At 50.6% G+C, this 23,223-nt stretch overlaps 1 protein-coding gene across 4 annotated transcripts in view; it reads right to left on the reverse strand.

Moving 5' to 3' along the window:
- The window catches only part of POU2F2 (POU class 2 homeobox 2), a 75,561-nt gene that overhangs the window by 14,857 nt on the left and 37,481 nt on the right, over window positions 1–23,223 (reverse strand). For 3 of the 4 annotated variants that reach the window (XM_042440650.1, XM_042440652.1, XM_042440653.1), the window contains 3 exons: window positions 2,035–2,100; window positions 1,277–1,311; window positions 1,113–1,169 (listed from right to left, as the gene is read on the reverse strand). In XM_042440650.1, the coding sequence (XP_042296584.1) occupies window positions 1,113–1,169; window positions 1,277–1,311; window positions 2,035–2,100 (158 nt within the window). Of the gene's footprint in view, window positions 1–1,112; window positions 1,170–1,276; window positions 1,312–2,034; window positions 2,101–8,056; window positions 8,146–23,223 lie in introns of those variants that run through there. The other variant, XM_042440651.1, reaches the window with a different exon arrangement.

Below are 23,223 nucleotides of genomic sequence, written 5' to 3' on the forward strand. Positions count from 1 at the left end.
TATTATTATTATTATTATTATTATTATTATTATTATTATTATTATTATTATTATTTGCTAGCAGGCCTACCACCAGGCCAGCAGCTAGCATCAAAACAGGACTGGGTGGAGCTGAATTCCAATTGCTGTCTCCACTTGGACCATTCCCTCCCAGCCTCAGTGCCCCTTCGGATGCTGTGAGGACAACACCTGGAGCGAGGAAAGAACTGGCTTCCTTCTGGGCAGACGCTTCCAAGCTGTTTCTTTCCAGATGTTTTGGCCATCAGTTCCCATGGTTCACCAGGGACCTAATTTTAGCAGCAATGCCATCTAAATCATCAAGAGGGCCCCAGAATGGAGCAGTATGTCCCTGGGCATGGGCTTTGATGGCCTTGGGTACGCCTGCTGGTACCAGATCCCTTCCCCTGGCAGTAAGGGCTGCTCAGGAACATAGCCAGTGCCTCCATCAGCTTTGCTTCCATCTAATGATCACCAAGCCACCCGTGTTACAAGAAGAGCTTGTGACAGGAGGGGCCTCAGAGGCACAGGGAAAGCAGAAGGACCTTTCCTGGCTGATTCTCTCATCAGCCACTTGACCTCCCCTTTCCCATCTCCTCTCCTCCTGACTCCGCAAGAGAGCCACAGAGAGAGGGTACTGCCTTACCCCCCAGCCCCCCATAGATGACAGCTATGGACTCCCCTGGGAATACCTGGAGGTCAAGTGCAGAAAGGCATCCTTTCAGAGAAGGCTGTGGCTGGCCCCTATCACTGGCAAGCATTAATGGGGAACCTGTTCCCCCCTCTTTGCAAGAGCCCTTTCCCACCCTAGAAGTTGATTCCAAGAGTGGGGAACACAGGCAAGATGCTCCTCAGAGAGGCAAGGGAGCCAGCAGGTCCAGATTCAGCTCCCCAGTCCCAATGCAGAGTCTGCCATCAGATGGGGCTGCCTTGCTCTTGCCTGCTAAGAGTGCTGCAGATGAGATTGGCTGGCCCTGCCATTTGTGGGAGAGAAGGTCTCCCCCCATGTGGAAGATGGTCCTTCCAATGTGGAAGAGAAATGGGGCCTCTGATAGACCCCAGCTGAGGAGCAAGGGGATGGAAAGGGAGGAGAGGGAAAGGAGACTGGCTCTTACCTTGGTGCCGGTGCTGGTTGGGGATGGTGAGAATGGAGAAGGTTTGCTCTGCTGGGTCTGTGAGGAACAAAGGGAGGGAGGGAATGAGGAGGCTGGGCAGGCTGAGGGGATGCCCCACTGCTCTGCCCCCCAGGATACCTCTGGCTTCTGCCCAGCCTTCTCACCTGGTGGTTTGTGTCAGGTCCATTTCTTTCTGCATCTAGAACCAAAGACAAACTCATTACAAAGCAGCCTTAAAAAGCAGATCTAAAGAGCCCCTGCTTGGAGTTGTTCCGAACCCCCTCCCCAAACCCACATCCCTCACCCCACAGGAGTCCCAGAGACCCATCCAAGCCTGATGAACCTGTCCTGTTTCTTCCCCTTCTCTGCTTCCAAGTCCTTGTAATGGTCTCTGCTCCGCACAGCAGTTGGCAGGACTTCAGCCCTGAACCACAAAGTTCCTTTTGGCTCTAGAGCTGGGAGATGGAGCTGCCAAAAGTAACTTTCTGTGCTCTGACCATAATAAACCTGAACGCTCAGCAAACTCTGCTTACTGTGAGCTCTGAATGGGACCAAGGTTTGCACAACATATTTCAGCTTAAAACCCTTGCTTATGGGCAATGCTAAAAACAACAGACATAATGTTGGTGGTTTGTGTTAAAGAAGCAAGATGCCACTTCATAAAGGATATTTTTAACTGATTAGTTTTTTTCTGATAACCAATCTATTCTATTTAGTATATAATAGCCATACTTATTTCTACATTATAACATATTTTTATGACATGAGTTTTACTTTCAAGCGCCTGATGTGTTGTACATGTATCTTCTTTTTGCACAGGGCAGCGTATTCTCTTTTATGCCATGAGTTGTAGCTATAGAGGCAAGAAAAATGAGAGCACACCACAAAAGCGCTAGTTGATGCCAGAAGGCGATGCTGCTACCTGTGTGCTCCTCTTGCAGCTCCAGCCGTGCCTTCTCCAGCTCCAGGGACTTAGACATTCTTACTTCTGGGAGAAAAAAGAAAAGGGGAGAGAAACAGAGGGGCATCCATTGAGCCAGATGGAAAAGGTTTGCTCAAGAGCAGGGGCAGAAATTGGTGGCATGAATCTCAAAGGCATGGGGGGGGGGGCACCAGAGGTTCAAAGTTACATAACTCTATTACATTCCCCTACAATCAAAGTTACACTTTTGGATACCCAGAGCATCCTAGACAGCAGACCACTGGCCATGCCCCAGAAAAGCACTACCTCTAAGCTCTGCCCTGTTTGATTTTTCATGAGCAAAAGGGCAAGCTACTGCCTGGACATCTTCTAACTCCTGTCAATTGTCTCCAACAGTAAAAGGAATGGCTTCATCCTTTTAAAAAACCAAAACTAATGATTGATTATTGAAATTCGACTCTTGAGAGAAGGTTCTGGTGCTCGATAGTCATATCCCTGTGTGGCGCATGTGACCCTCTGTTCCACCTTTGCCATTCCAGCCTGTCACAAAGAAGAGGAGCCTTCTGAAGGGTCAATTCACAACCAAAGTGAAACCAGCCTCCCCTCAAGCAGGGGACCAAGACGGATGCATGGGACTCGAGGGGAGCATAGCGAGGTGCTTTCGGGGTCCCTCTGTTCACAACTCCCAACTCGGACCAGATGTAGCTGCCTCAGCCCTTCACCAGGTATCAGGTGGGACTCTTTCCCCAGCCCTGAGCCAGCCCTTTGGCCCAAGAGCCCACTGCTGCCAACTCTGACTGGCAATGGCAGTGGCTCCTGCCAGGGATACAAACAGGGCTCTTCCCTAGACTTTGCTGGAGGCCCCAATACTCTCCTGTTGTATGTGGCTCCCACCCGAGTCCTTACCAGGGTTCCCTTCATTCTGTGCAGTTAGAGCCCTCTGGTTCCAGGTCAACTGCCATCCAAGGGAATCCTGGGAGTGTCAGTTTGCCCATGAATATGCTTCCAAGTCACCTGTCAGCTTATGGCAACCCCATGAATTTCACGAACAAGGAATCCTCAGAGGTGGTTCTGCCACTTCCTTCCTCTGGAACAGAGCCTCCAGCACCTGGGGTTCCCTGGCGGTCTCCCATCCAGGGACTAGCCAGGGCTGACTCTGCTCAGCTCCCAAGGCATTGCCATCACATTTCATAGTGATAATCCACATCACTGCAACAACAACCACAAATGGGTGGTTGAGAGCTGGATGGGTAGATAGACAGAAGGAGAACAAGAGGGATGGATGAGGAGGCACTCGGTTTTACAAACTCCTGGGAGAGCACAGAAGGAGGCATTATCCAGTGCATGATTTTGACAGCAAAAATGTCACTAAAAACCCAGCAAGAATGATTCTAGCCCTGACGGTTGAAGAAGTACCTCAGATATATTTAGAACAGTGACGGTCATGCCAGCAACAGCTTCAGTGTTGTTGGAGGAAACCAAGTTCTGTTTTTCTCAGGCCGTCTGTCTCTCTCTCTCTCTCGCTCGCTTTCTCTGTCCCCAGTTTCTGGCCACATTGCCCCCATTCAACTCACCTGACCCCAAGGTAGGCATGAGGGGCAGTTCCATGCACTTTAAACAAGGCAGTTCCTCCCTTGACTTGGAAAGTAGGGGAGAAGGGATCCATTTTAGAAAGGGGGAAAGGGTCTGGGAGTGCAGAGGCCTCCCTCCTGCTCCTCTTGGTGGGTTGCCATTCCTCCATTCTCTCCCCTTCTTCAGCCATGCATTGAGATGGAAAGGAGGCACCTGAAGAGTAGCCTGGTGGTCAGGGAAGACCTTGGGAGGCCCAGGAGAAGGACCATTCTCCACTCCTCAGCCTCTAAAAAACGGAGCCCTGCCACAATCCTTCTCCATGGAGAGGGTCTGGGTATAAGGCAGAGATTAGAAGAATCTCCACTGGCATTCATTCCCTGGCCCAAAACAAAGGTTTCCTGATACCATGGAGAGGGACTGAGCCGGTGGGACTCAGATCCTTCCTCATTCAACCTTCCAGAGCAATTCATTTGCGCAGAAATACAGGTGCGTTTTCTGCATCACCCCCACCACCTCCCTACATTTTCTGTCCCAAAAAAGGGTGGGGTTTGCTCAGCAAAAAACACAGATGTGTTTCTGTGCAGAACATTTCCCCAAAGGGCTTCCTTGATGTCCAAACGCAAATCAAACAACTACCCAGAAATCTTTGGGTTCTTTTGCAGGGGGAGAAAGGGACAATCATGATCTCTTCTTACATGGGAGGACAAGCCAGACAAAGAGTAACAGCATTAATTGAAAACGAAAGGAGTTGCCACCATCCCACCTGATTTGGACCTTCTTCACACACTCTGCAATTAGTTAATTGCTGCAAATTGGTCCTTGGGACTGTTTGAGGATGTACCTCTGCTAGGGTCCCTGTCATGTCCCACCACTGTAGAGCTATGATTCCACTTCAGCTACTGCCGGGGCTCCATCATCCTATTAGTAGCCTGGGGAGGAGTGCTTAAGACTTTTCATCCAGAGAGCTCTAGTGCCTCATCAGACCCCAAACCCAGGATGATGCAGCCAAGGCAGGTGAAATGGGACCAGCGCACTAGAAATGTCTGCCCTGGAAGTTGCAGAATGGGGCTCAGCTGCCCCGCCAAGGTTCAAATTCACCCCACTGTGACTTTTCTCATCAAGGGAGAACATGCGGTTGCATGTTCCTCCAAAGAGAAAGGAGGATCTTTATTTTTCCACATATTGGGTGTGAATATGGGGCTGGGGGTATTTGTTACAGATAGCATATCCCCTGTTATTAATTTGTGACAAAAAGAAATATAGATTTCCCAATACTTGGGATCTGGCCTGGAAGAATAAATACGCAAGCCAGAATCCTGTGTCATTTTTGCTGGGGATGTGAACATCACAAAGTGTTTCAGGAAATAACTTGTGGGGGGTTGTATGAAAGCACTGCTTTGCAGGGGGGGTTTTGAACAAAATAACCATAATTTTTGCACACAGAAAAATGTGTGGTTCCAGGAACGGTGTTTCTGAGTGAAATAAAGAGGGTTTTTTGTACCAAAACATTTTCAAGAAACACATCTTTGAGTAAACACACTCTGCATGTGTGCTTCTAGATCTAGAAGCTGGAGACGGTTGCAGAAGAAGAAGAGGAAAAATGATCATGTTTTTGCACAAAACAGCTCAAACTTTCCAGAGAAAGCCTACATCTATTTCTGCATAGAAAAATTTCCCAGAACACTTTGGGATCTCCAAACACCGGGCGACAATTGAACTGAAATATTTGCTTTCAACCATAGTGCGGAGAAAACTATGGATATGGTTCGTCCTTGCATCAGAGGACAAATGAGGACAAACTTGATCTCTCCAGGCCTGAAACCATCCAAGCTGCTGAGGAACCAAGTGGCCCCTTGCAATCCGTAGTGAGCAAAGCTCTGTCTTCCCTGTGCAAGCTGACCGTCCGCTTAGTCTTTCCACACACGCTTGAAACAGGCTGGGAGACCCACCTGGTCCACTGACCGCTGCCCTCGTCTTCTTCCTTTCCCTTTCCTCCAACAAGACACCCAGATCTTGAAACATCAGATAGGAAAAGAGCTCAGGCAGGACCACTGTCCTCCTCACGGTGCTTCTGTTCTCTAATGGGCTAAACCAGGCACACCTCTTCAAGACACACAAGTCATTGGTGAGAGAAGAAGGAAAGAAAGCAACTGGCAACCACACAAATGCAACCAATCCCCCTGATCTCCCCTATAAGCCAAATGGCCAAACTGAGGCTATTGTGCCTTGGGGACATCATGAGACAACATGACTCACTGGAAAAAATGATAATGCTAGCTAAAGCAGAGGGAAAGAAGAAGGCGGATGGACTCCATCTGGAACCCCAGTGGCTGCCCTGAGTTGGCAAGGCCTGAGAAGGGCAGTGGATGATGGGGGCTCTTGGAAGTCTCTCATTTCAAGGGGCAGAATAAGTCAGAGCCAACTTGAAAGCAACCAACAGTGAATTGGCAAAGCCAAACCTGGGGGTCTTCTCTCTTCCCTGAGAGAAGCACAGCTTTCTTTTCTCCAAGGCGCAGGAGGTGGTCTTTTGGGGGTGGGGGGCCCTTAGCAAGACCCGAAGCACTGGTTTCTCAGCCACCTCCTTCTTCCCTCCCCCGCACTCCAAAATGTTGGTCACCCTTTTGCTGGCTTTCACTTCTGCTTCCCTTTCACATTTTTAGACATTTTAAAAACAGCTTCCAGTTTACTGAAAGCCCAGCTAAAAACAGATGCCCAGAAACCATTTGGCAGCTCTGGGGAGGGCTCCTTCCCTGCCCCCCATCACCAGCAGAGCCACCGGCCCCAGTTCTTCTGCCTTCTTCTTACTCAATGGGCCTCAGAGGCAGAGTGACCTGGGGCCCAAGGATGGCCAACGGTGGGCTGCAGCTACCTGGAAGAGGCCCAAAATGAGGGCATTTGGCCCCGCTTAAGAATCCCCCCCCCATGGCATTTTCCTTCAGTCCCAGAATTTCTAGCATTGCAGTAACTTCAAATGTAAGAGTCCTCAGTGTGAACCATTTGCAGCGTCTCACTCTCTGCCATGCAAGAAATGTGGGGATTGAAGGGGGAATTATATGGGGGGGGGGTCTGTTTAAGAATCCTTGTTGGGGGCCAGTGGCTCCCCCAAAGGTACATCCCTGGCCAGACACAAACAAAGGCTGGGCTCCTATGTCCATCAACGGTTTCAAAGAAAAGCATGCATAAACACACACACACACACACACTTGCATTTCGAGCTGGACCTGCAAAATATTCTCCTCTTAAGACTAAAAGATACAGGACCCTTACCTGCCTTTGCATCTGGTCAGCCCTGAGCAACTGAAATCCTCTGTCCAGGGGCATCATAGGATTGCAAGGACAGCCAAAAAAAGACCCCAAACTGGGGTAGGGGTGGGGAGATGGCAGAAAAGAGCAGGCTGGGCAGCTGTGTGAAGTCCAGGGCCCCACAAGAAGCCTTGACATGTGTTTGCCCCCCTGTCCGGCCAAATTGAAACCAGCTCCAGGGGAGCCTCTCAGCCAACTAGAGCTGCGGCACAACCATGCCGCTCCTTCATGCCTACCTCCTGCTCTTTGGCTCAAGGATGGGGATGCTACATGCTTCCTCCAGATGTTGTTGGACTGCAGCTCCCAGCAGACTCCAGCCAGCATTGCCAATGGTGAGGGATGCTGGGAGTTGCCATCCAGCAACATCTGGAGGGCTGCACGATTCCTTCCCTTGACTGGATGCCCTGATCTGCTGGAATGGAGAAGGGAAACAGTTAAGAGAAAGCAAACAAACATGGCTCACATAGTGAGCTACTGGCATTGCCACAGCTGCTGCAGCGGGGAGCTGAAAAGCAGGCAGCCCTGAGACACTCTTCTAACTAAGGAACTTATGTTCACAGCTGAATGACAGGTTCATCGGTGGGTGGCTCCCTGGCTCAGCCATGTCTTGGTGAGAAAAGCCTTCCCTTGGATCTCTGCCTGGCAGGCAGCTCTTTGGCACAGGTGTGCCTCCCCCCTTCAGTACTTCTCAAAATACTCTCCTCCCTGGTGGAGGTAGCTGGGTTTTGGCGGCTTCCCCAACGCGCCATTATCCTTCATCCATGGAATTTCCTTCGTCCCACAATTGCCCTCTATTCCCATCACCTTTGCATTGAGCTCCACAAGACAGAGCCCAGAGACAGCCAGGCTTTCTTTTCAAAGGTGCAAGGTGTGAGAGCCATTTGTGGTGTAGGTCTCACTACTTCTGCCCCATGGCATTTGCAGAGCTACAGGAGCAGCCCCAGACAACTGACAAAACCAAAGGAGGCCAGGGGATGGAGCATGATGGCCAAGGCCAGCAGTGCCTTTGCTCTACCAGAGAACATCATCCTCCAGCCAAAGATGTGCACAAAACGACCCCCAGCAATTAGGATTACTCTGAAACAAAAGGGAAGCCCCCCAGGAAGGAAAGCCACAGAGCTGGGTGGGCACAGCCGTGGCTGCTTACCTGTTGCCCAGAGGCCCGAGTTCACCATGGCTAGGCTCTGTCTGGTGGAAGGGAAAGGGCAGAGGAGGCAAAGGAGGTGGAGGGCCCTGTCTGTGTCTGCGGCTGACAGGAGATGTGTGCTCCAAAGAGGGGAAGGACAGCTGGCAGGACACGGAAGGGCCTCTGTCTTTGGGGCTGGTCTGGGGGAGTCCCCAGCGCTGCAGAAGCAAGAGCAGTGAATGTGGCAGGAAGCAGCTGGGAGGAAGGAGCCATGGCAGGGTGCATGTGTGTGTGTGTGCGCTTACATGCAGGCGGGGAGAGCCAACAACACTGCAAGGACTGGCATACAACAAATACATGTGCGGAAGGTAGCAAGTTCCCTTGCCCTTTGTGCCCGCATGTGCCCACCCTTGTCTTTTTAGCACACACGCTCCTCCTAGGTGCCCAGTGCAGGCACTCTGCAAGGGACCCACACAGGCACACACCAGAGGCTTCTGTGCCCCATACCTGAGCTTGAGCGCAAAGGTATGGTAAGCCCATTATTGCACTGCATGGCAAGCCAGTTATTCAAACATGAATGGGACCGTCAGTCCTGTCCCTAGTCAGTGGAAAGCATGAAACCACAATCTCTATTCCTCTGCCCAAAGTACAGACCTTGGAGCCTGGAACTCCAGTCTGGAGGAGCCAGTCCACCTGGAGGCCCTGCAGGTCTCTCTCCCTGCTCTTGCTCAAAAGACCACTGGTATTACTTCACTTGCACAACAGCTGAGTTCAGTGGGGCCTTGGTATCTACTGGGGTTTGGTTCTAGGACCACCTCCCCATGATGGATACCAAAATCCATGGATGCTCAAATCCCATTAAATACAGTAGTGTCATAAAATAATGTCCCTCTCCTTCCCTTTCTCCCCACTTTATGGATTTTCTCTGGTAAGAAAGAAGATTCAAGAAGCAAACAGTAGGGCAGACTGCCAATGGGGAAGGGTGTCATCCGGGCCCCCTGTAAAATTCAGAGAATGAAGCTGGGCAGCTGGCACAAGAAATGCCCGTCCAGAAGCACCCAGTGATGACCGGCGGCTTTTGAATGGCCCTTGGAGCGGCCAGAGCCGCATTTCTGCATGCTTGCCACTGGGGGGAGGCAGAGTGCCACCAATTCTTGCACTCACCTGTGGCCCAGAAACAACACCACCTTTGGGCTGGAAGCAATCACACTCATGTTCACTTCCAACATGCCACATGGACACACAGGGAGGCAGAGAAGGGAATGCAACTCTCCAACTATAAGGTAGTCAACAGAACAGATCATTAGGGATCTCTGCAGCTGGACTTGAGATAATTCATTTGCCAAATGCAAAACGAAGCCACATAATGCCACAAGCCCTGAGTGGGGCATGAGTGTACACACAGCCAAGGTCAGCCACAAGCTCTTGCACACTGGAGTCCAAAGGAACCACAAGGATCATCCAGTCCAACCTGCTGTCATGCATGAGGTTATGGGTGCCAACAAAGAGATGGCGGCAGAGGCTACCCACGCTCACACACTCTACCTAAACAGGTAAGGAGACCCTTCAGTGAAAAGCTGAGCACCTGCCAATAGAACAGGCCACCTTCCAGGCTCAGCATCTCCAGCTGAATGCTTTCAAGGTGGCAAGCCCTGAAAAGAACTGTGTCCAAGCCCCCAATTCTGGGCTGGACAGATTCCATACAAGGCCAATCTTTATATTTTACACACTTGGTTTAATAAAGTCCCAGCAGCTTGAGAGCTGGAACTGGGAGCAATAACGACACTTTGCCTCACAGGGTTGCTGTGAACAGCAGACTCCACAAGAACAGTTTTGTAAAGTTTTAAATGCTGGATTGCTCCTGACCAGATTAATTCTGGTGTGATTTGAGGAGCAGGGTTTGGTTTTTGTGTTTTAAAGTAAAAATAAGAATTTAGTAACCAAGTCCTGAACAGTTGGGTCCTGTTGAGCTGAATGGCTGCTGCCTCTGGTCCGAGAGACCCAGAGAGAGCCAGGGTCCAGTTCTCGGCAGAGACAGTTCTTGGATTAATTTTTAAACTCAGCCTTTGTAGCAAGGCCTGCCCGCATGCTCCGTTCATGAGAAGGAAAGTTAAAGGCCCAAGCGGTGAGGTGTGGACCAGTAGGGGAATGGGATCCTCCCTTCAACGCAATGTTTAGCTCCGAGGCTCAAGGTGCCTCAGAGCATGGGAAGGGTACGTCACCCACATCATTTCATTGCTGCTGGAAGTTTGGGCCCCAGACGTCCAGATCAGAAGCATGGCAGGCAACAGACCACTCTGAGCCCTGGGACTGCTTTTGGTTCATCAGGAGCCATCCAGAGGGGAGCCACAGGTTGAGATTGCAAGACATGAGCAGAGCTGGGGGGCTGGTGCTGGTGGTGATGGGGAGACTCCTTAAGAAGCCAGCCCCACTGCCCCACTCCTCCTGCCAGTGCTGTGTGTGAGGAACCTGTGGGTAGGGGGTCAGCGTCGAGGGGCAAGAACGGAGCCGCCCGGCCCGGTCCCTGTCTCCCTGTCCCCGTGGCTGGCTGAGGCGGGCGGTAATGAGAGGAGACGGCCGGTGTCGCGGACGCTCCCCCGGGGCTGTGGTTATTGTATGTGACGCGCCGGCTCCATCGCGCTGCTCATATTTCTCCCCCGATCAATACTTTTGACTCCCTACAAGACAATAATCGCTTGTCCGCGGCCGCCAGTCGATCAAATACATTATTAGAGTGTGCTCCCAGGGGAGCAAGGAGCAGGGCAGGAGGGGGAGCAGGGAGCAGCAGGCAGTTGGGGGGCTACCAAGGGGGAGTGGGCCTGAGGGGGGGGGGGGGGGGGGGGGCGGCAGGCAGGGGGGCTCTGGGGCTGGCTCTGATCTCTTCCCTTCCCTGGAATGGCTCCTTCCACATGCATGGGCACAGGGGCGCCTTATGGGCTGTGCCCAAGCCTTGGCAAAGCCACGTTTGGACTACAGCTCCTGGAATCTCCCACACAGCAGGGCCCCTGGGAGCTGGGGTACAAAACTCCAACTGCACCCTCATCCAAGACTAGCTCTTCAGTGAAGAGATGGGCAAAAACACACAAAGAGTTTTGTTAGCTGAGTCAAAACGTCTAGCTTTCCTCAGAACTCCAAAGACTTTTCATCTGAGGAGAAACCTCCAAAAACCTCCAGGCTTCAGATGGCTCTTCAGTCTGTGAAGATGCAAAAGCCCCCCAGAGAGATCACATTTATTAAGGTCCTCCAAATATTGGATTTTGCACAGGAACACAGGCTTGTTTCAAATGATCCTTCAGGAGAGGCTTCCGTGGCCACTCTGTTCTCCAGCCAGGCTTGGACCTTCTGCCATACAGGGGTCCATGAACCTCAGTCCTCCAGATGCTGCTAGTCTGCAATCCCCGTGGTCAATGCTCAGGGATGATGTGAGTTGCATCCACAACAGAGACACAAGATCCCTGCCCCTATACCAGGCTATGGGTCTAGCACAATGAGAGTGACCCACAGTTTTGCTCCGTCCACCATGTTCCCACCTGCCTCATTCACAACAGCTGTAAAGAGTTTTGGAATTTCTCTTCTGATTCCATCTTAGGTCAAACATTATTCAGTGTGCCAACTGAACCCTAAACTGTGTTAATTCATTTTAACTTTGGTTAACCCAAACAAGCCATCTTTGCAAACTATTTACAAGGAAAAGCTTAACCATAGCTAAGGCTAACCATCACCACCTCAGCAAACCACATTCCAGTTTTTTAAAACCCTAGTGCAAACCCAAGAAGTCCCTACAAACAGTCCCCCACTCGCACTAAAAGAAGAACCCGAAGGAGTGGAAGGAAGCAGAGGCAACAGCTGGCAAAAGACTGTCAAACCCAAGTGCTCTAATGGGAGACTTTGTGCTGCTTTCGACCGGTGAGGAAGAGCCAAGACTTTGCCATGGAAAACCAAGCCTCAGATGGTGTGAATGTGCTCCAATTTCAGGCAAGGCAAAGTTGCCTGTGTTCTGCATCAGTGCAAAATATCTGCAGAGAGTGCAAGCACAAAAATCAGCATTCAGAGAATCTCAGACTCTATCCTTTCAAAACTGCAAGTTTCTGTATTTCACCATTGCGAAAACAGGCTGGAAATCTCAGAGCCCCCCCCCCCCCCCCCCCAACTGAGTTTGCTGAGGATTTCCAATGATCCAGCATAGAACAGGCAAGGAAGAGACTGGGGAGATCATCAGACGGAGGGAAAAGGGGGGAAGGAAAGGGCATAAGCCTGGCTAAATCGCGCAATTGCACAGAAGATTTTCAGACAATGTTGTGCTTATCCAGGACTTCTCCCGGGAAGAACCAAAAACGCTCCAGCAACAAACCATTTACAGGGAAGTCCAGTGAATGGCTCTACAATAGTGCGAAAGAAGCACAACTGTGAGAGTGAGAAAGTTAATTGCGCTTCATTTGCACTATTGCAGAGGCAAAAAGGGATACGCAGAATGCATTGGAAAGGAAGCAATCTGTTCTCTTTGCCAGGATCAGTTTTGCAATGGATTTCAGTCTTCTTCTGAGGGGTGGGGCACAATTTTCTTTACACTGGATTAAAACAATGTGGTGAAGTAATACATTTTATTTTGTGGTCTTTTATTCTGTGCGGGACGGAAACATCATTTCAAGACAGGTGCCATAGTGCTGAAATGGCACATGCGCAAAACGATCAATTCCAATGTACTAACAATTCATTCATGTGATCACGATATTATATGGTAATGTCACAATAATCATGTGATTGCGTGACTGTGGGAAAATATTGAGTGGTATAGCGCTACTGTTGCATTAGCTTTCATTGCCGCAATTATTGCTGAATCGTCCTTGGTGTGATCGCCTCCCTCCCTGGAGATATCCATGTTTGTATCGCAGAATGTGTGAACCCACCAGAAAGGATGGCTCCCATTCTGGCCTTGCTCTGTCCTGTCCCATCATCCCCTCCTGTCTCCCTTGCATTTGTGACATCTTCATACAGAGAGAGAGAGAGAGAGGATGCAAAGAATTATTAAAACATTCAGAAATGGTTGGAAAACGTGCTTCTAAAGTGCCGGATACCAAAAGAGGAAGATTCCTGGACTGATCAGAATTGTCACCATTTGGGAATTATTCTGTATGAAATTGACAGATGGGCTTTATGCACAAAAAACAGCATTTTCTGCAAAGAAAAGGCTGTGTCCTGCACTGAAAATGTGAAAAAAAAAGCCACATGTGGTTTTTGTACAGAACAGGTTCCAAACTGCAACTACGTAGTTTCCAAAACCTGCATAAACTGACCTTGCTCCCATATATCCGCCCCAAACGCTCTGGGCATCCAAAGCACATCCATGATTTCAAGGTGCCAGAGCTGCCCCTTTGCCTACCTGACACCCTCTAGAATAGATGCAGTGGACTACAACTCCCATTTCCCTGGGCAACAATTGGCTGGGGCTTGTAGGCACGGCAGTCTAACACACCCAGAAGGCCTTGGGCTGCGCAGGGCTGGCCAGCGGTGGAGCCTCTTTTTCTCAGGAGCTCCATCTCCTCTGCACCAGACAGCTAGAAAGAGCAGATCCAGCAGCCCTGGGAAGAGTTTCCAGGAAGACCTGAAGCCAAGGAGGGAGTTACTACTCTCTGCTACCCTTTCTTGCTTTTTACCACTTCTGGGACGCCTTCCTCTTCTCCTCGATCCTCTCCTCTGTCTTTTAAAATACTTACTCCTCTTTCTCTTCCTTAATATTTTTTCTGGTTCTTTTTCTTAATACTATTTAAATAAATGACATTAAAAGAGTGAAGAAAGGAAGGAGCCATCTCCTTGCTGCCTCCATTATATAAATGACACGTTTCGTTTCTCCGCATCTCCCTCTCGGCTCCTTTTCCCTCCTGTCTCTTCTCAATAATTACCCTGTAAGTGTTCAGACGAAGACGTGGCTCTATTTCAATTTTTGCGCGGCGTTCCGTTGATTTTAAGCACCGTAGGAATAATAAATAATCGCTGCTGCTTCCACAGGGAAGCGTCTGCATCTCTGACGGAGCTGGGGAAGGAGGCAGCCGACGCTAATCGGAGCGGAGCCTCGGCACACCTGTTCTGCCATCCGGGTGCAAGGCTAGAGCCCAGTTCTTCTGAGCATGGGCAAAGTGCCCTTTTCCTGCACCACCAAACAAACAGCCACATCTTTTGGGATCATTTGGGATTTCAGAGCACATGTTCTTCCAACTCAAGAGTTCCAGCACCCATTTCAGAAAACAAACATGTAAGTCAGAGGCAGAGCCTGGAAAGTTAGTTTTTCTAACACAAATTCATTTCTGTCACTCACAATCATGTTGGATAAGTGACCTTTTGTGCTGATTGAAACATTCCTGGTTTCGTTTCATCGCTCCTCTTTTGAAAAAGAAAACCTTAGGATTGGGAAGCGAAAGGCACAGAAGGTGAAACATTCCTGTCACAGCATTTATGAGGATGCCTGGAAAAGCCCAGCAAAGGGACTGAGGAAGACAACACCCATTGCGCCCATTACTTTGTGCTCCCATTGCTCCACCGTACCAGAAGGAGGCAACTACCTTCCCTCAAACTCCTTGCTTCTAAGCTCTGGTGCTGGGACACCCAAAGCAGCCACCTGCCAAGGCCACAGGGACAACGGTGGCCACAAGATGCGGAGCAAATGCCACACAGAGCAGAGAGCAACACAAAATCTCCTACGCTGCAGTGAGACTTCTTTCTTCCTCAGCTGCCTCCTCTGCTCTTGGTCAGGTCGCGATGTGGCATCCATCCGCACAAGACGTCCGCCCTTGTTTTGAAAGGTGTGGAGTATTGCGGCTCAAAGAGCAATCCGTGTGCTATTGGTGCGCTTACTTGTGGAGTAAGCCCACTTGTGGGGAGGGTTCCCCATAATCTCAGGATGCAGGAAGCACCCCCTCCACTACAAACAAGGGCTCTGAAGAGCGTGAGCATTTATTTCGGTCAGCATTAAAATGGCCACAAAAGGCAGTGCGAACACAGCATGTGTGAATGCGTGAAGGAAGCACAGATCTTTTGTTGTCTGAACAAATGAAGGCAATTGGAAATTTACTACTGTCTCTTCTGTCATTAAAGAGCCATCAAACTGGACAGAGGCAAGCATGCGAAAGGCAGAGAAAGAGAGCGAAAGAGAGTCATATACACCTGTGCTTTGTGTAACTGAGAATGTTTGCCAGGTAGTGTACTAAAGTGTGTTTTAATGATATGCATCAGTGGGAGGAAAGGGTGCAAATCCATTCCCCAAAATAAATAAATTACAAGGCACAAAGTATGTGACCTGAAGATTGTATTCATGTAAGGCTGGATGAGTGGAGCCAGAAGCAAATGGGTGCACATGATGCTGGATGCAGACAGATGAGCACACAGGTGGGCTGTCATGAAGAAGGAGGAAAGAGGGTGACAGGGCGTCATGTGCCTACATGTGGAAAAGTACACATCAGAACAGATTCACACAACTGTTTTCTATTTCCCTGTGATGTGAGAAGCCAAGCCGAGGAGTCGGCTCTACCACAACGGCAGCGAGTGAAGGTGTGGAATTATTTCAACACACGTTGCAACTGACAACAGTGAGCCCACGCCTGGAAGAACTGTTTTGTGGACTGGGGAGAGTTCTATTTGGAGACACGCTGGAACAATCACGCCGTGACTTTCCAACCTGTCCAGGCTTAACCACATCAAGCAGGAAATGGTGGCTCTCAGCCCTCCTTCTGTTGCCTCGAGGCCGAGGGTGGTGAGAGAGCGGCCAGAGGACGCCAAGGGCTCCCACTGCTGTTGGCGCCTGATGGACAATTCTGCGCTTGAGTGTTTTCCTTTTCCTTCCACTCCGGTCCCCAAATTCACTTCTTAGCAAACCTTCACCTCCAGTGTTTCACAAAGCCTTTTCTCAAAAGCTCCGTCAGCCCAGCGCAAGGCACACGCTACAATCTGGCACCTGAATTTTAGGGTGCCTGGCCCAACATGACCAACTGACCATCACACTACATCTAATTCTATCACATGAATATGTGGACAGCACAGATCGGCGCTTTGGCACATCAGTAATGTACACCAGATCTTTTTCCTTCCTCAGTCTTGACCTCAGATTCATTCATTAGGATTTATTCCCCAGATGCTGCTTCAGTATTCACAATCCCCCCAATACTGACAAGCATCACATTCAACTCGGAAGTGTAGATTGGGCAAGGAACATGGGGGGGGGAGTAATTGGGGTTGTAAAGAAATCCCATCCTCTTTGCGGCTTTATCAGAGCCCTGGATGCAAGTACAGGGAGACGCTTAATGTGTGTTAAGGGGTAACTAATCCACGTTAAGGGATCTGGAGCATGCCCCCCATGATAAGGGGAAGCTGAGAAATGAGTGATGTGGGGCGGGTGGGCAGCCAGGGTGTGTGTGTGCATGTGTATATATTGGGAGGGGGGGAAGCTTTCAATGAACAATGGACCTCCTGAAGGAAGTACACAAAAAAGAAAGGGATGGTGAAAGAAAGAGGGCAGGAAGGTGGGGAGGGGGAGAGGGACAGAGGAGTGGGGGACACTGGAATTTGCCATGAGATATTATTTTGGAGGGATAAAACTGAAGGAGGGATGATAAATAGGATTAATATGATGGGGCGTGGGGAACCAGCCCCCAAGCCGCAGCATCCTGCTCCCATCCCCCAGCGGCTGTGCTTTGTGGGGGGGGGGCAGCATCCGTCAGGCCAAGCGCCTGACAATGAAAATGGTTTCGAGCCACGGCTGCCGATCGATACTGTGCAGGGGGAGAGGGGGCTCCGAGCGATGGCAGCAGGGCCAGGCCTCTCTCTCTCTCTCTCTCACATGCGCCCTCCCCGCCCCCCACCTTTTCCACCCGACCATTTCTCCCTTCTCCTCGCTTCAGACGCATTTCATTTTCTTTCCTATTCCATTCCCTGGTTTCTGCGTTGCAGCAGACTTGGGGGGAGGGAGGCAGAGAGGTTGGGATGGGGGGGGCAGGTGACATCCCCACCCTGTCTAGTCTTTCTCTCTCTCTCTCTCTCTGTCACGATTTCGCAGCTCTCAGCACGCCTGGCCAAAGCTATAATAGTAATAATATTTTTTTAAAAAGCAATAACAGCAGCAAAACCTGGGGGAACAGCTGGACTGCTTTCCCCTCTGCCCACCCCCGGCATTAAATTAACACCCGGAGCAGAGGAGCAAGAAAGCACCCAGGCCCCTCTCCCCAGCCCCCAAGAACAGCCAGCCACTGACCGGCAACCCCTCCAACAAAACAGCAACACAGATGGAGCTGAAAGTCCCAATCCCTCCCTTTCCTTCCCCAGGGTAGACCCACAAGTGCACAGGGCTGGACAGTGAGGAATAGTCTTCAGCGCCATGCCAAAACCAAGACCAAGGACTAGCCCACGGGAAGAGAAAGGGAGAGAGACCCCATGGCCAAGGAGTGAGGGTCTGGGTCTGGTCCTGGGAGACTGCATGGCCTTGGGGCAAGGGTCAAGCTCAAGGACAGGAAGGCAATAGGGCCGGCCTCCACAGCTGAAGGAGAGGCTGACCATCCCTCTCCAGTCCCTCCTTTGCTGAGTGTCAGGCTGCTATTAAATGGCAGCAAAGAGCTGGTTGCTTAATTTCTAATGGCCCCTTCCTTCCAGAGGGCCATAAAGGCAAATCTTCCTCCTCCAGAAGCACCCGCTAGGCATCTCTGCAACTACACTCCAGGTTTCCTCTGGGGGAACAGCAGCCCCCTGGCTTTGGGGAAAGCCCAGGCCCAGGCCAGTCTGCTAGCCCCCCCTCGCGCCTCCTTTCTCTCAGCCCCTTCTGCCCCAGAACTTCTCCCCACTTTGCTTTCCTTGGGACCCTCCATGTCTGCTCACTCTTGCCCTCCTCCCTCTGCTTCAGCAAGACCTGCTCCTCTTTCTTGCCCCTTGTTCATCACAAACACAAACATCCCTCTCCAAATTCCAGCCATGCCCCACTGCTCCCATCCATCCTCCTTAGCCCAGCTTCCATTGAAATCTTCCCCCTCAGCAAATACGGCCCGGCCTGCCACCTCTTCCTCTGCCTTGCCCTGTTGGCTCATCTTTGTCCTCACAACAACCCTGCAGGGCAGGTTAGGCCCAGAGCCCGGGGCTTGTCCAAGGCCGATCCAGTCCTTTTTGGGGGGCCAAGGCCAGTTCACCACCTCTGCACCCAGTACAGTCCCCACGGCAGTGTGTCACAGCCATGCTGCTATTTGTGACAGTGTTCAGTCTTGCCCTGCTTTCAGCCACCCACTCCATGCAAACACACACACACACACACACACCTAGCTTGACACCTCTCTCCCAGAGAGCTTTGCCATCAAAATGGCCGTGCTGGATGGGCAGAGGCAGCCTCCTCCCTCTTGAGGGCTTGGGTCCTAACCCCACACCTGCCATGGGGGTCACCCTGCCTGCGCCTCTCTTTCGCTCTGTGAAATGGAACAGCCCACCTCTCAGGACTGTTGTGGAGGAAGCAAAGCATGCACCTCTATGTGTATGTGTGTGGCAAACGTCATCCAGATTTGCACGTGTGAGTAGTTTTAATTTGTACTAACTGCTTTTAAACTGTCCTGTTGCAAGTGTTAAATGGATTAATGCCCTTCAAGCCTCTAAATTATTTTTATGGCTTTAAGTTATTCTCAACTGTTCACATTGACTTTACTGTATGCCAGGCCATAGGCGGGATATAAATATCTTCATCATCGTTGTCGTCAGATTGACAATACACCTGAATGAGTCACCAGAGATAAGATCACAGGAGTCCAATTGCAAAAGGTGACAGTATGCTCCAAAGAAGCCACAAGTTTCAACAGTTCCTGGGTTTTTGGATAGAGTCCGAATCATTCATGGTCCAAAACGCCAGGAGAAGGGAGACTGTGAAACCAAGACAATATACATATGTAAATACTTCCAACTGGCCTTTAGCAGCAGATCTTGGGGCACAGCACTGTCAATGAAACTCCTCTAATACAGTCCTACCATCCACTACCTTGCAACTCAAATGGCCATAATGCCATGCCCAATTTCCTTTTGCCTTCTATATTGCACCTCACTTCCTCAGGCGCAGGGTCGCTGGGGTAAAATACAGCCGGAAATGGAGAGAGGGGGGCCTTGGGTCATCCTCTTTGAGGGCAGGGAGTCCTTGCATCAGCTACTCTCCTACTGGGGTTCTCAGCCCCCCTCAACTTGGTCTCCCCTCCACAAAGTGGGAAACCCACAGGGTCCCCTTGAGGACACTGATATGGGGCCACAACCCATAGGAAAGGGGACTTTGTCATTGAAACAAAGGGGAGCTCTATGGTGTCCGGCTCTTAAGTTTTATACTTTATTTCAACTGGATTCACTGGGGGGGAGGGGGGCATAGCCCCAGTTGCCCAGTTTCTCTGTCTGCCATGATAGTACCTTTGATGGCACCTGAAATCTGCCACCTGAGGCAGATGCTGATGAACCCTAACTCTACAGCTCACTCCCGCACATTCGTCCCCCCAACACACCTACCAAAATCCATCTCTGTGTCATTTTGTATGAGGGCTCAGATTGGGAGAATGGGTGAGTCTGAGGGCACAACCTCACCCTCATGGTCGGTCCATCTGTCTGTCCGTCCATCCACCTGTGCCTGCTTTTGCCCTGAGATCCTGCCAAAGCCTTTGCTCACCTCAACTGTGTACACCTACGGCCAGGAGCCTCTGTGCAAAGCCAGAAGGACCCAACATGGAATGGCCAAAGCAGTGGCCCTCCCGAGCTTCTGCTGACTGGGCCTCCTGATCCCCACACACTCACACACCCAAACACATACACACATACAATTTGCCCGATTGCCAGACCTGTCCGTCAGGCCCGCGTCGGCTGTTAGGAGCCATGCTGCGAGGTGGGGACGCTGCGCCCTCAGGGGGTCGGGAGTAGGGTCGGGGGGGTCACGGCCAAGCCCCCTCCTTTAACAAAGCGGGTAGCCCTATCTCCCCCTTCTCCCAACCTGCCAGAGCAGGGAGACTCCAAACGCCTCTCTGCAAAGGAAGACATTGTGCCTCAGCTCTAACCACTAGGATGTCAACCTCTCAGCACGCTGCCTAGAGCACATAAACCACAAACATTCAGGTACCCCAAGTCTGTGGAGAGCTGAAGCTATAGGGACAAAAGACCTCCCCGCCTCTGGCTAAAGGAGGAGACCTTCCGTGCCCTGCTCACGCCAAGGCTGCCATCTTTTTTTCCCCCACCAGCCTTTGCGCTCCTGCCTCAAACAACACAGATGGAGGACCAGGGAGCCAGCTTTGCCTCCCTCAACGGGCTGCACCAAAAAGAAAGGATTGGGGCTGGGGAGACTGACAGACACTAGGGGGGTGCAAAAAGGGGGCTAGAGGGGGTGCATGGTTCACACATACACACACTGCAACAACAGCAGAGAGAGAGAGGACCATTGGAGACTCTGTCCCACTCTTGCCTCCATGCTGGGGAAAGAAAGGTCTACCTGTTCACCCTCTCTGCGGGCCTGCTAGGAGTGGCCATTTCCTCTGGCCAAGGCCTGTGCAGCCACAGGCCGGCCTCCCCCAAACTGTCCTCTGCCCTCCCCTGGAGATGCCCAAGCTGCCCAGCAGCACAGCTGCAGACTGGCAAGGCAAGGGAGGGAGGGAAGGGGCAGTGGGGTGGATGGGGCCCACTCCCACCCACCCCCAGCCCCAACTTCCCTCCTCTGGCCAGCCTTCTTCCTGAGGCTCTCCGGGAACTGGCACCCCCATCACTATGGCAGGCGGGCGGCCAAGCTTCGTCCTTGCAGAGCGGGCTCTGAGCTGCCAGTAATTAAAACCCTGTTAAAGTTCATTAAGCAGCTCCACTTCCGACCTCATTAAATGATGATGAGGGGAGAGCGAGAGCGAGGGAGAGCGCATATAATGTAATCACTCACTAAAACTCAGCCCGGTCCTTCCCTGCTCTGTGCCATTTCTTTTCTTCTTGTCTCTTTCTACTCTTTTTCCTTCTTTCTTCCACTCTCCCCCTCCATCACTCCTCTCCTATATGCAAGAGCTATGGGGACCCGCATGGCCTAACCTCGTTGTGTAAGGGAAATGGGATTAAGTGAGGCGCTGCACCACCTTCACACGGGAATCCAGCATCATCTTGAATAACACACTGTCGTCTAGAAGGGGTACTGACAGAAGTCAGGGTTCACTTTGTTTTGACCAAACCTCGAAAGCTGAGCAAAGAGAATGGGGACCAAGACAATCAATACCAAGAGCACCAGACAGACAGACATTTCCATTTGAGTTCTTAAAGATGATGGATGCTAACTGTGAATTTGGGAATGAGGGTTTTGTTCCTGCTACTATTAAACAAAGGAATCAAAGCCCTTTGTGGATTTAGAGCAAACCCTCCCATGATTTACTCAGGGATCCCAGTTTCCAATCCACCTTCTCCTGGGGAGACAAAGGGGGACCTTTCTCAACATCCTACAAAATGCCCCTTCCACTCCCAACATGCCAGCCTGAAAGCTTCCCAAATCCAACTATCTAATAATGGGACTTTGGACAAAGCTTGAGGGAAATTCCATTTTTGGATTGCAGTTCCCAGAATCCTGCAGCCAGCATAGCCTTTCTGGAGCTCTGGGCCAAGTACAGATGCTGAGGTTCTGAGCTAGGAGGAAACCGAGTGGTGACCCGGAAGCTTAAACTGACCCTTGACGCTTCCCATCCAGCCCCTGCTGACATCAAAAAAGCTTAACTCAAAATCTGACCCTTTAGTTTTGTATTGAAATATTAGCTGCTGACTAGGTTTTTAGGCACAAATGCCTTCTGTTTAAAAAACAAAAGCAAAACTAGTGGCCTGGGCATACCTGGTAAGCATTGGCACCTGCAAGAAGTTCACTGACGACCTCAGTGCCCCTTCCTCCATCCGCCACCCTTGATGGCATCCTGCCCCTTCCTTTAAAAGGAGCGGGATGTGGTGATAAGACTACAACAACAACTGAGCTGAGGCCAGCCACTGGTTCATGGTCACCCCACACGGTCCACACACTGAGCAGGAGCTTCACCAGAGCTCAGAAAAGGTGGGGCTTGGGCTACAACCCCCATGTGCTTGCTTCTATGTCTATGCGTGCGTGCGCACACACACACACACACACACACACATCCTTTGCCAGCTTCACATTCCTGTCCTCAGGTCCAGAAACAGTAAGTTATACATACTACCCAGGCACACAGACTTGGCTGTGGGTGAAATGAAATCAGCAGGACTTAAAAGTTAAAAGAATCCAGAACAGAGGTGTTCTTTTATTTGACGCCACGAAAATGTCCAGGCCCCGCATCCAGTTCTGTGCTTCCACCTCTTCTTGCCATATACGCTCCCTCCTTCCTTTCTCCCTTCTCACTGGGACAATCCTGCCCCACACATCCTTAAGCAAGCAAACAGATGGACCACATTCGCATTTCTAGTTCCAGGGGTGGGGGTGGGGGGTAAGACCCCCTTAATCTTAGAGATTCAGCCACAGACTTTTAACAGACCAGCCATAGCACCAGGAATTGTGGAAGCAAGAGTGGGAAGAGAGCCCAAAGTTCCTCTAATGCAATCCCTTTCTGCCAGCCTTTAGCATCGGGAGAGCTCCTGCCCATGTTTTCAGTGTTTTCTCCATAAGATTGTCTCTAAAAGCCCTGTTCTGGCTATGCCCAACCTCAGACATGAAGCAGCAGGCAGCTTTTGCAATGAGTTACTTTTTTGGACTGCAACTCCCAGAATCCCCAGCTAGCATGGTCAATGGGGATAGGACCTTCACCACAGTGACTTCTTCACTGTACAATGCCCTCCTCAGAAATATCCATCGAGATAGGAATTAGAAAAAGGCTTTTTTGCCCAGAGTTTTGATAAATGATGTTTTCCCTCTGGTGACAAATTGTTCGTTTTAGTTGTGCTTTTATGGGATTTCACAGTAGACTGGCTTGATTTTGGTAAACTGCCTCAAGGGTCTAGTAATGATGGAAAGGCTCAGGATACAAATGTTTTAATTGAATAACTAAACAACAAAACAAACCTTGTTTATTTTGCCCCAATGGCTGAGATGCGTGTGTGTGTGTGTGATAATTCCAGGAATTCCCCAGCCAACATGAAGACACTGGCAATGCTAACTGGGGGGGATTCTGTGAGCTGGTATCCTTTAAAAAAGTAACTTATGCTTTAGTATACTGATCTTAATAAATAGTTTT

The sequence above is a fragment of the Sceloporus undulatus genome, chromosome 9, assembly GCF_019175285.1.
Source record: "Sceloporus undulatus isolate JIND9_A2432 ecotype Alabama chromosome 9, SceUnd_v1.1, whole genome shotgun sequence".
Classification (NCBI taxonomy): Eukaryota; Metazoa; Chordata; class Lepidosauria; order Squamata; family Phrynosomatidae; genus Sceloporus; species Sceloporus undulatus.